We start from the raw sequence: 15,856 nt of genomic DNA on the forward strand, positions 1-15,856 counted from the left end.
CAAAAAATATTAATAATCACAATAAGTTGATATATAATTAATCACCTAATCAACTTGGGTTGGTCGAATGGTCAGCTCACTCGTCCGCTTAAGCAAGTGTCGGGAGTTCGAACCCCGCCTTGTACATGCAGCAACCCATTGGCCAGCGACATACCCTTAAATGGAGGTTAGATCTGCGACAGATTAATCCTTAACCTGTCGGGTTGGGGGATACGTTTGTTTAAACCACCGCTCTATGTTGCAATCCAAGTTGCAAGCTTTTGTTTGCAATCACCCTCTTCTCTGGTTTTCTTCAATTACCTTTTCTTCTTTTAATTCAATTTAATTTTTAGAAGTTGAATTTTTTAATAATCATCAACGTCGTTACCGTATTTATCTTAACGATTAATTCAATCTCATATTAATATTGTTATTCTTCTCTCTCTCTCTCTCTCTCTCTGTGGCTCTTTCTCAGAAGAAGCAATTTCGGCGAAGAACAACAAAGAAGAAGAAAGCGTTGGCTTTAAAAATCAACACACAATATTGGCTTCTCTTTTGTTTTCCCTTTTTCGTTCATATAAAAACTGGGTCTTCGACTTTCTCTCGAAGACCGATTAAGAACTGCAAACTAGGTACTTCAACCTGAGAATGAAACGACAATTGAAACTTGCGTTTTGAGTCTTCGAAAACTTCCATGATTGTGTTCTTCCACTGATCGTGTTCTTCTTGCTCTCATTGTGTATTTGTGTTCGTCTGATGATTGATAAAATTGTTTGGTTCGTGCTTAATTCTTTTTTTTATTGCTTTTATTTGGTTTTTGTTTTCAATTTTGGCTTCTATGGTTAAATTTTTGTTTGTGTTTTTGTCTTTCATGTACATGTACATGTGAATCTGTTGTTTTGGTCTTAGGTTTCTGGTTTTTGTCAAATTTTGAATCGATTTAATTGTTTGTTGCTAATGCGATTTACATGGTGAGAAACAAGGTGGCTTGTGATGTTTTAATGTTCGTAAAAGTGCATCATCAACACCGATAGCTAAACCAATTGCACCATCACCACTTTTTCTTTTGCTAAAAATTAATCATCCTACTTTTTGATTGATTGTTTTTAAGAATTTTGGATGAGTACTTCAGGCCACTTGTGCTATCTATAATTGAATGAAGCTGTGAAAACAGCAAGATTTTGTTTGTTCTTGATTGGATTTATGAACCAACAATATAGTTTTCTCTCTGACAACATGATGCAATAAATGTGTTTACTAACGATTCAGACTTAATTTCACTAATTATGGTTTAAGAATTTATGGAGATCAATGAAATTGATATGATTATTGTGTATTACATTGCAGAGGATTCTGATTCCATTGGGAATAATAGCAACTAATGGAAAGTCGAGGGCAAAAGCGTCCAGAAATGGTGGATGAACTTCCTGCGGATAAGCGGGCATGCAGTTCACTGGATTTTAGACCTAGTTCTTCAAATTCCTCAGTGCAAACCCATATGAATTCAACCCACTCGACATTGGAGGCCCATGATCATGACATGGACACTTCTTCGTCTGCATCGGCTTCAAGCCGATCAGAGGGAGAGCATGAGAAAGATTCGGCTTATGGTTCGTGTGACTCGGATGAAATGGATCAGCATCATAGTAGTCTCCGTGACTATCAGAGGCGGAGAATGTCAAGTGATCATGGGAAATTTAAAAGCATTATATCAAGCTTGAGTGGACAAACTGAACCTTCCGGTCAGTTAGCTGTACTTACTGAACTTTGTGAAGTTTTGTCGTTTTGTACAGAAGGTTCACTCTCCAGCATGACTTCGGACTTGTTATCACCGCTACTTGTAAAGCTGGCGAAGCATGAGAGCAATCCAGATATAATGTTGTTTGCTATAAGGGCCATCACTTATATATGTGATCTGTACCCTCGGTCAGCCGCTTTTCTTGTTCGCCATGATGCTGTTCCTGCATTATGTCAAAGATTGTTGGCTATTGAGTATCAAGATGTAGCTGAACAAGTAATTGTTTGTTTATTTGTTTCTCATTTGTAAAGTTTGCACCTTTTTTACTGTCATCATTTTTTTATAGAAGAAAGGAATATAAGGTTATTGGTGTTGTATTTAATGTAGTGTCTCCAAGCATTGGAGAAAATTTCGCGAGAGCAACCACTTGCTTGCTTACAGGCTGGGGCGATCATGGCCGTCCTCAATTATATTGACTTCTTTTCGACGAGCATACAGGTAAGCCTTTTAACACAATGTGGCATGGTCTTCATGAGTGATGACCATTTACCCCCTTTTTCCATAAATAAAATATGTATTTTATGATTTTAATTAATTAGAGGAGTGAAGATTTTTATTTTTTCTCTTGATTTTCATTTCTCTTTTCTCCTGTCATCAGAGAGTGGCTCTGTGTACTGTGGTGAACATATGTAAGAAGCTTCCTTCAGAAAGCCCTTCACCTTTCATGGAGGCTGTCCCAATATTATGCAATCTTCTTCAGTATGAGGATAGGCAGGTACCAATGAATGGTCTTCAGAAATCAGAACATTGTCCTTTACTCTGACCAGATTGTTATATGTTGTGAGTTTCATCTTTCTATTATATTTACTGACTGGAAAATGTACTTCCTCAGCTGGTTGAAAATGTTGCTACCTGCTTGATTAAAATTGTGGAGCGAGTAGCTCAGTCCCCTGAAATGTTGGATGAACTTTGTCAACATGGATTGATTCAGCAGGTCACACATCTCTTAAGTATAAATGGGCGGACGACCCTATCTAAATTAATTTATAATGTAAGCAACTTTGAACATTCTTTTAATTTTTTAATATATTCTATGATTCTCCATTTTTTTTCTTTATGAACTTTGATGTTATCTATTTGTTATTTTGCTTGCCAGGGACTGATAGGAATGCTTGTGAAACTTGCTTCTGGTTCAGTTTTAGCCTTCAGGACTTCATATGAGCTTAATATTAGCAGCATATTGAGAGATATATTAGCTACATCTGACCTCTCACATGGATTGCCAACATCACATGTAATTGTTGGACATTGTAATCAGGTTTGAGGCTTATATTTGGCTTTATTATTTTTTATCTTCTGCCGGTATATTGCACTATAGACCAATTAATTTGCTGTTCTCAAAATTGAAGATTTTGGCATATGCATTTGTAGTTTTTCCATTATTAATAATTAAATAATATACTTGTTTGATATGAAGCCCCTAAAGATATCCTTTCTCTTCTAAGAAGTGAGAAAATACTAATAATAACTACAAGAAAATGACCCAGATGCTGGCACACAGTGTAACTGCTTGCGGTCCAACATGCCTACAGTTTGTAAGAAAATTTAGTGTAAATTTTATCTAGAATGATGCAATTTGACAATTGGAAGTTTATTTTAGGCCAATTGATGGATCACTTTATGCTGTTTGAAAATTTTGTTATTCAAATTTCTTTTGATCATGTTCAATTCATGTAGTACCAAGCCTATGGAATATGGTATTGAATTTGCTATGATCCAACACTACTAAAAGCGCAGGTTGTTAAATACAGGCACTTGAATGGTTTTTCATCTGACAAATGTCCACGTTTCTTTTTTTTTTTTGGTGGATGTATATTTTTCTAATATGTTTGGTGGGTTGTTACACTAGTATTTATTTTAATGGAAATACAGAAATACAATAGAACTGTAAAAGATAAAAGAGGAATTTCGAGAGTCCTCTTCTCTCCTAGCCTAGGCCTTTCCAAATCTTTTCCTACCTCTCACCTAATCAGCTCCTCCTTTTATTGCCTTCCCTCAAATTAATTATCATAATTAGCATTCGACTCCTACGATTACGCCTCCCTGATTCTCTCATCTGACTAATCCAATCATCAATTATTGTCACTTATGATTATACATTTCTCGTGCCCTATTATTCCTCCCTTTTATTTATTGCTTCTTCTAGAATAATGATAAGGTAAAGGGATTATTTTCTTCCCTTTTTTGGCTGCCTTTGCTGCTGACTCAGCACTCACTCTCTCTCTCTCTCTCTCTCTCTCTCTCTCTCTCTCTTTCTCTAGGGTATGTAACAATACCTTCCCCTTGAAGCATCACCTTGTCCGCAAGGTGGACGGAAGGAAAGGTTTCTTGAATTGCAGCTGTATGATGACAGTTGCAGGCTCTTCCCGTTCAGGTTCCCCTGCATGGGCCTCTTGGTTAATCCCTACATCTCCTTCTGCCTCCTCTTCAGCATCTTCTCCTAGGAGTATGATTTGATAGTGCTTCATGGAGCACCTATGATCAGGTCCCCACTTCTCTCCACATCTGGAGCACAACCCTTTCCTCTGTCTCTCTGCCCACTCTTCGTTCGAGAGCCGCCGTGTGCCACTGTTACGAGTCATCTGCGAATGAGAAGCCCTGCTGCCTCCGTTCGAACTGGTGGTAAGGCCTGTACGAGGAGTAGGGGTGCCTCTGTTTGTGTTGGATCCAATCTCGCCCCTCGATTCGCTGCTGCCGTGTGGGTGTTGTACTTCGCCAAACTAGAATTTTTGAAAAATCCAAATCTAGCTCACACTGAACTTGATCCGCCTGATCCGCTCCCTTCCGGCAACCCCTCTGTTAGGGTCAACCCCGGTCTCCTTTCATGCTTGATTTCTCCATTCAATAGTCGTGGCTCTATCCATTAAAGCTGGTAAATTATCGAACTGAGCCACCTCCAACTCTGCCTGAATTTCCTTTTTGAGTCCATTGGCAAAGATGCACATGAGAGCCTTTGTTCCCAGGTTTCTCTGCGTTCATGCTGCAGCCTCAAACTCTCGCCTATACTGAGCGACGTCCTCCACTTGTTTCACCTCTAGTAACGGAGCCATGGGGTTGAGAGCAGCTCCAGGTTGAAAACGTTTCAATAAGTCCTCCTTGAATCGTCTCCATGTCTGAAATGGTGTGTATTCTTCCAACCACTCCATCCATGCGAGAGCCTCTCCCTCCAAAGCAAGAGTGACAAAGTTCATCCTTTCTGCCAGAGCCACCTGGGCGACACGAAAATATCTTTCCATCTTCACCAGCCAGCCATTTGCATCATCTCCCGAGAAGATGGGAATGTCAAGCTTCCTAGTAGGCTCAAATCTCCTCTGCTCTGTTTCACCTTCGTTATTGTTGCCGCCTCTGCCTTCTGAACCTTCTCCATCTCCCCCATTTCTCCCTCCAGCACCGTTTCGTCCCTGGTCATGGTGTTGCGAAAACATTTCCCTCACCTGTCTTAGCAGGTTGGTGGATAAGAGTTCAAACGATCGGTTTTGAGCTTCCAGCGAACGATTCTGGGCCTGCCTCATCTCCTCCATTTGCTTCTCCAAGACTTCCAACCTTGACTCCATGGCAGCTCGCATGGAAACCATGCACAGAACACCTAAGATCGGTGCTCTGATACCAGTTGTTACACTGGTATTTATTTTAATGGAAATACAGAAATACAATAGAACCGTAAAAGATAATAGAGGAATTTCGAGAGTCCTCTTCTCTCCTAGGCTTTTCCAAATCTTTTCCTACCTCTCACCTAATCAGCTCCTCCTTTTATTGCCTTCCCTCAAATTAATTATCATAATTAGGATTCAGCTCCTACGATTATGCCTCCCTGATTCTCTCATCTGACTAATCCAATCATCAATTATTGTCACTTATGATTACACATTTTCCTGCCCTATTATTCCTTCCTTTTCTTTATTGCTTCTTCTAGAATAATGATAAGGTAAAGGGATTATTTTCTTCCCTTTTTTGGCTGCCTTTGCTGCTGACTCAGCATTCTCTCTCTCTCTCTCTCTCCAGGGTATGTAACATGGGTCCAGTGAGTGATTCTCTAAAAGACCAGTTTCAATTGCTTGCATTGGTACATTGTTATTATATAAGATGATCTAGTAATAGAATGATATAAATATTCTATTTATTCTCTGAGTTATATTATGCCTACGGCATAAAAGTTTTCAGAATTTAACTTACTAATTTTATAGGAATCTGTTGTTGACATTTATTCAGTAAATTTTTTGGAAACATTGATGTATACATTATTAAAAAAATATTACATCAGATTAAAATTTCCAGGTTTGTTGACATTTATTCAGTAATTTTTTTTGGAAATATTGATACATACATGATTAAAAAATATTACAGTAGATTAAAATTTCCAGGTTGTTTTTATCCACAATAAATAAGTAAACAAATTCTGTGTAGCATTTATTATGGGAAAGACTAGGAATCTTGCCATAGGTGGTTTGTTATTCGAGGAAAAAGTTTGTAAAAGACACTAGTAAGCTTGTAGAAGGGAAGGGAAGATTTCTTTTTAATAGTCGAATCAATTCATGTTTGTATGATTTGTGAGCTTTCTCATAAATGACCTGTGAAACGTTTTTCTTATAAATTGCTGACCTGTTAGGTGTATGAAGTACTGAAATTGTTAAATGAACTTCTCCCTGGCATTACAAAAGATGAGAATGATCAACAAGTGCAAGACAAGGAATCCTTTCTAGCTAATAACCCAGATCTCCTCCAAAAACTAGGGACTGATGTGATTCCTATGTTGATCCAGGTTAGTTTTGTTTTCTTGTGAATAGTTAAAATTATTTTACTTTATTTAATTGCACTGCAATGATTCTTACTTCCTGAACAGGTGTTTAATTCTGGTGCGAGTTTATATGTTTGCCACGGATGTCTATCAGTTATGTACAAGATAATTACTCTGAGTAAATCTGATATGCTTGTTGAATTGCTTAAGAAATCCAGTATTTCAAGGTGAAGTAGACCTGTCTCATCCTTAGACTTGCAGTCAGAAATTGATTTTGTTAAAGGTACTGATTTTTCTCCTGCTTAATCTGGCAGTTTTTTGGCTGGAGTGTTCACTCGAAAGGATCACCATATGCTAATGTTAGCCTTACAAATTTCAGAGACCATCCTTCAGAACTTTTCAGATATTTTCTTAAAGTTGTTTATAAAGGAAGGTGTCTTTTTTGCTATTGATGCACTCTTAACACCAGAAAGATCTACGCAATTGATGTATCCAGTATATAGTGGGATTCAGTTGTCAGTGGATTCCAGTCAAAAGTTTACTTCTAGAGAAGCTCTGAGGTGCCTATGCTATGCATTTTCGACTAGCCAATCTCCTACTCCTTCAGAAGGTGGACACTGCAAACTTGACAAGGACTCTGTTCATAATCTTGCACAGAATATAAAAACAAAATACTTAGCACCGGAATTATATGATTCTGAGAAAGGATTGACTGATATTTTGCAGCAACTAAGAGCATACTCTAATGATTTATTGAGCATGTCTGCTGACAACAGTGTTTGTGCTCAGAATGAAGAGAAGGTTAACAGTATATTATTGTCTCAGATTATGGACAAGCTTACCGGCAAGGAACAAGTCTCTACTTTTGAGTTTATTGAGAGTGGAGTTGTGAGATCACTTGTCAATTATTTATCTCAGGGTCATTATGTGAGTGAAAATGATGGAAAAGGAATTGTTGGTGGTAACTATGCTGCCATAGAAAAACGATTCGAGGCCCTGGCAAGGGTATGTTTACAAGGTTCTCAACCTTTTTCTAGTGACACAGCCCTTCCAATATTAATCAGGAACCTGCAGAATGCATTGACTTCATTGGAGGCATTCCCCATTGTTCTAAGCAATGGACCAAAACTGAGACATTCATATGCTGCTGTTCCTAGTGGATGTTCCATTCCTTATCCTAGCCTGAAAGTTCGTTTTGTCAGGGCAGAGGGTGAGACTTGGCTGAATGACTGTACTGAAGATTTTCTTACAGTTGACCCTTTTTCTTCTTTGCATAGCATTGAAGGATATCTTTGGCCCAAGGTCAGCAAGAAAAGCAGAAAGCAAGAAAAATCAGTATCAAGCCACGTAGTGTTGCAACCAGAAAGTCCACCCCTTCAATCAACATCAAATGCAAGTTCCTGTCCAGCTGAAATTCCAGTAATTTTGGGGCCTGGTGACATGTCAACAGATCTCCCTGAAACACAGGTTGTATTTCTAACTAAGCTTATTGATTTATTACAATGCAGCCTACTTCTGTGTTTATTTATATAAAGTTGGTGATTGAGGGCTTGTTTATTAATTAGCTCTCCTTTTTACGTTGTAACTATACTTGTTTTGAAGGGAGAACCAAAGTTATCACATCCGGATGAAACAGCCAAAGTGAATGCTGGAGAATCATCTTCCTCTGGAACTCAGGTTGTAATCATATTAGTTAGTTAATAATGCAAAACACTTTTGGTTATTTGCCCAAAAATAAGTTTAAAGTTGTACTAGACCATTGTTCTTTATTCATCTTCTAAAAGTATATCATTTTATGGATTAGTATATCATTCTTTAAAACCGGACATATTTACGTGTTATAAATTCTGATCACTGACGAGCACTTTGAGATTTTTTTAAAGATGGGTTAGTATTATTCTGGAGATTATATAATCCAACAAGTCATGCAATGTAAGTAACTTGGTCAATAATCCCAAGTAACAGGGAAATAGGAGATGTAAAGGATTCATGCCAGCTTGATAAAATTGAGTAGTAGTGTGGTTGTTCTCTATGATAGGAAAGTACCAATCAAGTTTAAAGGATACACTTTTACTGGATAACTATAAAACCTGAAAATATTATGTTACATTGACCACTGTGTGTTGGAAGGGGAAAGGAAGTTGCAGAGATGAAGATGCTGCAATAGATGAGTCAACACACTACACAGAACATAAACAAATATAAATGCATTAGAAAGGAAGTTGTGTAGTATATATAAAAAAATGGTAGAATTCCAAACTAGGTGATTGTATTATGTGATTATTAGACTTGTAAAAGCTACAATAGGAGGAGTGGATTAGATTGAGCGCATTCCAATAGGTGGGGATAGGGTAAGAGAAGGATTTGCTTGTGTACATACTATGTGCTATTCTCAAGTAAAGTTTAGTAGTTATGATGCTGTTATAAAACTCTACCTCTAAATTCCAGAGTTTTAAATTTCTTTTTCATCTTGATTATGAATCTCTTTTATATGTTATTGCCTTTACTTACTAATTTTTGTTCCCATATCCTAACAGGGATCTGTAGAGAAGGAACTGCAATCCAATGCAGAACCAGACTCAAAATTGGCAAGGCAGCATCTTGCATCTTGTAGCAACGAAGCTGCTCAAAAACTCAATTTTTACCTTGATGAACAGTATCTGGATCACCAATTGACTCTCTATCAGGCAATTCTTCACCAAATAGTAAAACAAAATGACTGTTCTTCTGGTTCAAAATTGTGGAGTCAAGTACATATAATAGCGTATAGAAAGGCTGTGGAATCCAAGGACATATTGCCTACAGAGTGTCTGCCTTCACCTCAGGATTTATCTCATGATGAAGTTTTAGCTTATTATCAGCAGACACCTTTCTTCTCAGACATCTTCTCTTGTGAACTTGTTTCCGATCTCCATAGGCCAAGTCCAACTTATGATGTTCTATTTCTTCTTAAATGCTTGGAGAGCATGAACAGATTCATGTTTCACCTTATGTCTCGTGAGAGAATTTGTGCTTTTGCTGAAGGGAAAGTTGATAACCTAGATAGCCTGAACATATCAGTTCCTAGTGTCCCACAAAATGACTTTGTGAGCAGTAAGTTGACAGAGAAGCTGGAAACACAGATGAGGGACTCTTTGGCTATCTGCCCTGGTAGTATGCCATCATGGTGTAATCAGTTAATAACTTCATGTCCTTTTCTGTTTAGTTTTGAGGCTAGATGCAAGTACTTCAAAATGAAAGCGTTTGGCCAGCCCCAGATCCAACCCCATATGTCTTACAACTCCTCTGGAGCAGAAAGTGACAGACGACCAAGTCTTGGTGGATTGCCTCGAAAGAAGATTTTAGTTTATCGTAACCGGATTCTCGAGTCTGCTGCTCAAATGATGGACCAACATGCGCGCAATAAAGTGGTTCTTGAAGTAGAATATGATGAAGAAGTGGGCACTGGCCTTGGACCAACATTGGAATTTTATACCTTGGTATGCCGTGAGCTACAGAAATCTGGGCTGGGCATGTGGAGAGATGATCCTTGTTCCTTTGCCCTCAAGTCAAATTTACAGGTTGAGGAAATGGGAATCAATTCTCTTTATGGATTGTTTCCTCGACCGTGGTCATCAACACTTGATACATCTAATGGCATACAGTTCTCCGAAGTAACTAAGAAGTTTTTCCTTTTAGGCCAAGTTATTGCTAAAGCACTTCAAGATGGAAGGGTCTTAGATCTCCACTTCTCTAAAGCCTTCTATAAACTTATACTTGGAAAGGTAAGCAACTCTGGATGCAATTAATGAACCTCAAAGGAGCTCTCCACCCACCAACGAATAGCTAGATAGATAATGATGTTGCTTATTACTAACTAAGTTTCTCTATTTGCTTATGGATATGTCACTTTAGGAACTTTCTCTCTATGACATCCAGTCACTTGATCCGGGGCTTGGTAGGGTGTTGCAAGAGTTTCAAGCACTCATTAACCGGAAAAAATTCCTGGAATATTTCAATGGAGGGAATGAATTGGAATATGGATTAAGCTTCCGGGAGACCAGAATTGAGGATCTCTGTCTTGATTTCTCGCTTCCTGGGTATCCTGACATAGTTCTTGCTTCAGGGCATGATCACACCATGGTTAGACATGGCTTAGTATTTTTACAGTTCAAGTGTCTTCCATCCTTGCATTGGCAGAATACTAATGTCAAATATTCTTCTGTTGTAGGTAAACTTGACAAACCTGGAGAATTATGTTTCGCTTGTTGTCGATGCAACTGTGAGGTCTGGAATTTCAAGACAAGTGGAAGCTTTTAAATCTGGCTTTAACCAGGTATTATACCACTGCTCACTCTGTCTTGATAATACTTGAATACTTTCTAGCTAGCTAGCTATTTATTGAATGCTCTACTGTTTAAAAAAAGAACCTTCTTCGTTGTGCATAGTTACTGTCACTATTTAAAAGCTGTAGTCAATTGCATCATAAAGAGAAGAAAAAATCTCGGGAGAATTGAGGATTTTTACATAATCAACCAAGTGTATCTGGCCCTGAAACAAACATACATAAATCCCTTAAATTAAGATTTTGTTTTAATCTCATCTAGTTCTCAAATTGGACTCATCTCATGATCTCATCTGATCATGAGACCTTAATTGTACAACAGTTTTCCCCCCTAATATATAGAGGTTTTACAATAGTTGGCAAACATGTTCGTAGAGTCATTGTACATAGCAGTAAAATTTCTTGCGTTGCTTTGTGTCTGAGGTTGGCTTCAATATTTTGTTATGCATACTTCAGTGCCCATATTCTCTTTATGATTTATAAATGCTAAAATAAACAGCAAATCAACAGTTAGAGCTTGGAGAGAGACGTCTGATGACAAGACTGCTTAATTGCTACCTTTATTTAATTTATTATATGAAGTCCAAAATAGGTTTTATGTCTTCTAATCCATTCTTTGTCTGTCTTCACTCTTCAGAGCAGGCAACCACTAACAGTGTACTGAATATTTTGGTTTTATTTAGGATACTGTTTAAAATTCATATTTTCAACTTCCAGGTTTTCTCTGTCGAACATCTTAAGATTTTTAATGAACAAGAGCTCGAGCGCATACTTTGTGGAGAGCATGATTGTTGGGCTGTATGTATTAATTTCTTTCTTAGTTCATGTTTAATTTTGCTCTGCCCTTATAAAAGCAATTCAAAGGGAAAAACTGAATTGAAATAATGTGTTGGTAGCAGATAAATGAGCTCGCTGATCACATTAAATTTGATCATGGATACACTGCTAGCAGTCCTCCCATTGTTAATGTAAGCACTTCCGCACTTTTGATTCCTTTTGATATTATGTTCTGATTTTCTTTCTTTTTTCCCTATTCTTTTCCTTTTGTTGAATCTCATAAACTGCTTAATTCTTTGGATTCAGTTGCTGGAAATTATCCAAGAGTTTGATCATGAACAGCGTCGATCCTTTTTGCAATTTGTGACTGGTGCACCACGGCTTCCTCCTGGAGGATTGGCATCTCTCAATCCAAAGTTAACCATTGTTCGAAAGGTGTGTAAAAACTGTACCGCTATTTTTCAGTATGCAGGTTTCACTCTTCACATGTTTTTGTGGTCTACTTACACCCTTTTGAGTATTTTCCTTGCAGCATTGTAGCAACCGAGCAGACTCGGACCTACCTAGTGTGATGACTTGTGCAAATTATCTTAAGCTACCTCCATACTCATCAAAAGTACCTTTCACTATTTGAAACTCACAATAACAAACAAACATCAAATAAGTTTCTGCAAACGTTGTTATTACTTTTGAGCCTAACTTTTTTTTCCCCACACTCGATTCAATTTCAGGAAAGGATGAAAGAGAAGCTCTTGTATGCCATTACAGAGGGTCAAGGATCGTTCCACCTCTCATAAAATCCGTTATCTTGGGTTTGGATCTGGTACTTGGAATTCTGAAGCTGTAATTATTAGGTTAATTGGTAGTAATGTAGATAAAGGATCTCAACGAGTTACTTGCTGGCAGTGATCTCAATGAGCTTACTTTACTGGTAGTGGTGTGTCTCAATTAGTTTACTTGGACATGAAGGAGCTGCTGTGTTTCTTCACTGACTACAATTGTTGGGGGTGTGTACATAAAATGCCTGCTGATAGAGTTAGAATATGATTGACATGTGTCGCCTGTACAGAGATGGAGGGCACTTGTCATGGTCGGTTGGTTGGTTTCGTTGGTTATGCTTTGATATTTTAGTACAGTTTTATTATCATTTTTTTTTTTGTACAGGAACCTTTATTATGGATAGACTTTTAAATGCAATGATAACAGCTTGCTATCTTTACTCTGGCTAGATTTGCTATTGTTCTGTTGATTCAGTTATTAGTGAAACTTGTTTCTGTCGTTTTTCTCTCCCCCTCTGTTGCCTCAAATTCCATTTGCAATTTTGGATTGGGAGAAATCTTACTTTGGGGTGGGATCATGGGTAGATTACTTGAGCTTAAATGAAGATGTAGTTTAATTTTTGCTCACTTGTTGAGATTTAAGAATGTACCAGTATTGCTCATTTCTTTCATCTTAAGAGCCTCGTCCAGCACACTTATCATCTGAAGATTTTATATATGGTTTAATCAATGAGATTTAAATTAGGTTATATCTTTGTTTATTAGGTTGCTATGTAAAACTCTTGCATGAAAAAATTTATCCTCCTAGAATTTTATAACGTGGAAAATACACTATTTATATAAGTATGTTATAATATAACTAGCAGCTCAACAGGCACTATAGTATCTCTTCTGTCGTTTTTTTATTATTTTTAAGAGATTAATTTTCATAATTTTATTTTTAAAATTATAAATTTAATAAAATAATTTAAACATTAAGAATAAAAAATTTAAAAAAATAAAAATTTTATATGTTATTTAACTTTTAGAATGTATAAAATTTATAAATTTAAATTAAATAAGATATTAAACAAATTTAGTATGTTGTTATTATATCCCCTCATTATATCAAATACTATTTTTTCTCTTACTATTATTCTCTATATACATACCTGATCTATATACACAATGATAAAGTCGGCAATGCTGGCGGCAGAGATAAGGGGGAGAGTGTAGGAGGGTTGTACCTGGAGACAAGGAGGGGATTAATTTGGGAGAGACGGTTAGACCCTTAAAGGTGTCCTTTAGAGATAAAGTGGTGGGCGCTAAGACGGCTAAGGCTTTCACATGGGCATGGCTGTGGTGATTGGAAAGTAAGGAGATTTCACACCACCACGTGTAACTTTTTCAAAAAAAGTTATGTCTTCTTTGATTGAACCATATATGGATGCAGTGGTTATTAAGGTGTTAGGAAAGCATTTCAGTTACACAGCGCTTCTCCACATGCTGAAGGCCATATGACGCCTCAAAGGTGGTTTTGAATTGTTAGATGTTGGGTTTGAATATTTCATGGTTAAGTTTGCTCTCTTCGAAGATAGGAAAAGAGTGCTCTTAGGTGGTCCTTAGTTGATTGCGGGGTTTTATATGGCTGTAAAACCTTGGTCCTATGATTTCAGACCATGTGAGGCCTCTTTTGGATCCACCATGGTTTGGATTCGCATCTCTGGACTTCCTGTATGGTACTACTAGGAGGAGGCAATGATGCGCATAGCAGCGGCAGTAGGGAAGCCAATTAAAGTTGACTTAACTACAAAATCGGCAGAGAGAGGCAAGTTTGCGCGGACATGTGTCCAGATCGACCTCAGTACGGTGGTGATAAAGAAAATCATTGTTGATGATTATAAATATGAGGTAGAATACGAGAGTCTCCATCTTATTTGTGGGACGTGTTCATGCTATGGTCATGTAGCAAGGGAGTGCAAGAGTGCTTCTTCTTCCATTGATGAGGGTGTGGAAGTAACTGCTTTGAATGAGAATCATGGGAAGGAGTCACCGGAAACCGACAAATTGCCGGAGATGAGGAATGTAACGGGCGGGTGATCAAAAATGGCAAGCTTTTGAATTTGGAAATAATAATGGCGAGGAGCAAAAGGATAGGGAAGGTTCAGATTCTTTGGAGACAATTTCTCATGCAAATCACGTTACTTTGGCAACAAGTGATGAAGAGGAGGGGTGGGCCAAGGCGATTAAAAAAGAAAAAGGTAAATTGGGATTAAAAAAGGGCGGAGCCTTCATATGAGCCATCTTTCAACAAGGCCCACAAAGCTAAGAAAAGAGTTATCTTGAAGGGCTTAATGAATTTGGGCCAAAATAAACAACTGCATGCACCGAAAGAAGATATTTTCAAGAAGGACAAAAGTGAAGATTTCTCTACACTAACAAGCACGGAATAGAACCTGAAGAAGGGCGCAACCCCTCGAGTGTATACTTCTCGCTTCGGAACTAGTAGAAAAAGATTATGACTGGCGTCCCTCCAAGCATCCCCGGTGGACAATGACCGAGTTCATGTGGGGTCTAAGAATGGCGAGAAGCAAACTGAGGTGGAACAAAGAGATATCCAGATTTGGGCAAAGGCTGAGAATTAGAACTCCTTTTCTCTATTTTTTTTTTGATATTATTGTTTATGGATAGTCTTAATATAATAGTTTGGAACATTAGAGGTGCTTTTAACAAATTGGCACAGGTTCATTGCAAGGAGCTAGTGAGAAAATACCATCCTACCTTTTTTATTATTGTGAAAACACATTCACCTTTTCAGAATCTTAAAGTGTTTTGGAAGAGGCTGGATTTTTATTCTATTGGTATAGTGGAGGCTACAGGTCATAAAGGAGGTATTTGGTTTCTCTCTTCTATTCCAAATATTCCTTGTAAGCTTATTAGTAATTTTAATCAATGTCTTACTTTTGAATTTTGCCGAGGAAATATAAATTGGAGATGCAGTGCGGTGTATACTAATCCCCATTTTAATAGTAGAGTCTTGTTGTGGGATCATCTTTTATCTTTGGGTTCTTCTTTTGATGGTCTGTGGCTTGTGCTTGGAGATTTTAATGAAATTTTAAGAGAAGATGACGTCAGAGGTAGCTCCTTTTCTGTTCAAAGGGTCGAGATCTTTGCCTCTGTCCTAGAAGATTGTGGCTCACTTGACCTTCGTATGATTGGTAGGAGCTTCACTTAGTATAGAAGAATCCAAAATTATAGAGACATAGCAAAGAAGTTGGACATGACTCTTATCAATAGTTCTTGTCTTTCATTGTTTCCAGAAGCTTATGCAGAAATTCTTAGTAGATTTCATTCAGACCCTGTCCAATCTTAGTGAGATGTGAATGTTCTCCTCAACTCAAAGGTGCTCGTTCTTTTAGGTTCCAAGCTGCTTGGGCTACTCACCCAGCATATAGACAGGTTGTGCAGCAAAATTGGAGGCATGG

The 15,856-nt window shown here is 37.8% G+C and overlaps 1 protein-coding gene across 4 annotated transcripts; it reads left to right on the forward strand.

Moving 5' to 3' along the window:
• The first annotated feature begins 267 nt into the window (after positions 1-267).
• On the forward strand, positions 268-12,841 carry LOC107469979 (E3 ubiquitin-protein ligase UPL4). 4 transcript variants are annotated; one of them, XM_016089370.3, is made up of 19 exons: positions 268-285; positions 455-611; positions 1,327-1,993; positions 2,105-2,215; positions 2,376-2,492; positions 2,610-2,768; positions 2,874-3,035; positions 6,384-6,536; positions 6,618-6,739; positions 6,827-7,979; positions 8,115-8,189; positions 9,050-10,276; positions 10,407-10,634; positions 10,723-10,827; positions 11,554-11,634; positions 11,733-11,804; positions 11,920-12,048; positions 12,146-12,229; positions 12,345-12,841. In XM_016089370.3, the coding sequence occupies exons 3-19, from the start codon at positions 1,361-1,363 to the stop codon at positions 12,408-12,410; spliced, it is 4,677 nt and encodes a 1,558-aa protein (XP_015944856.1). In that variant the 5' UTR covers positions 268-285; positions 455-611; positions 1,327-1,360; the 3' UTR covers positions 12,411-12,841. The 4 variants fall into 4 exon arrangements, with proteins under 4 accessions (XP_015944856.1, XP_052112790.1, XP_052112792.1 ...); XM_052256830.1 differs by lacking the exon at positions 268-285 and having other exon boundaries at positions 396-611; XM_052256832.1 differs by lacking the exon at positions 268-285 and having other exon boundaries at positions 396-611; positions 11,736-11,804.
• Positions 12,842-15,856: the final 3,015 nt, after the last annotated feature.

The sequence above is a fragment of the Arachis duranensis genome, chromosome 2 (assembly GCF_000817695.3).
Source record: "Arachis duranensis cultivar V14167 chromosome 2, aradu.V14167.gnm2.J7QH, whole genome shotgun sequence".
Lineage (NCBI taxonomy): Eukaryota > Viridiplantae > Streptophyta > Magnoliopsida > Fabales > Fabaceae > Arachis > Arachis duranensis.

What these genes read in the sequence shown, in the direction of transcription:
- LOC107469979 (XM_016089370.3), top strand. Translation starts at nt 1,361, where the DNA reads ATGGAAAGTCGAGGGCAAAAGCGTCCAGAAATGGTGGATGAACTTCCT. An exon ending in TCTTTTCGACGAGCATACAG is followed by an intron (nt 2,216 to 2,375) that starts GTAAGCCTTTTA and finishes TCCTGTCATCAG; the next exon opens with AGAGTGGCTCTGTGTACTGT. An exon ending in GCAGTCCTCCCATTGTTAAT is followed by an intron (nt 11,805 to 11,919) that starts GTAAGCACTTCC and finishes CTTTGGATTCAG; the next exon opens with TTGCTGGAAATTATCCAAGA.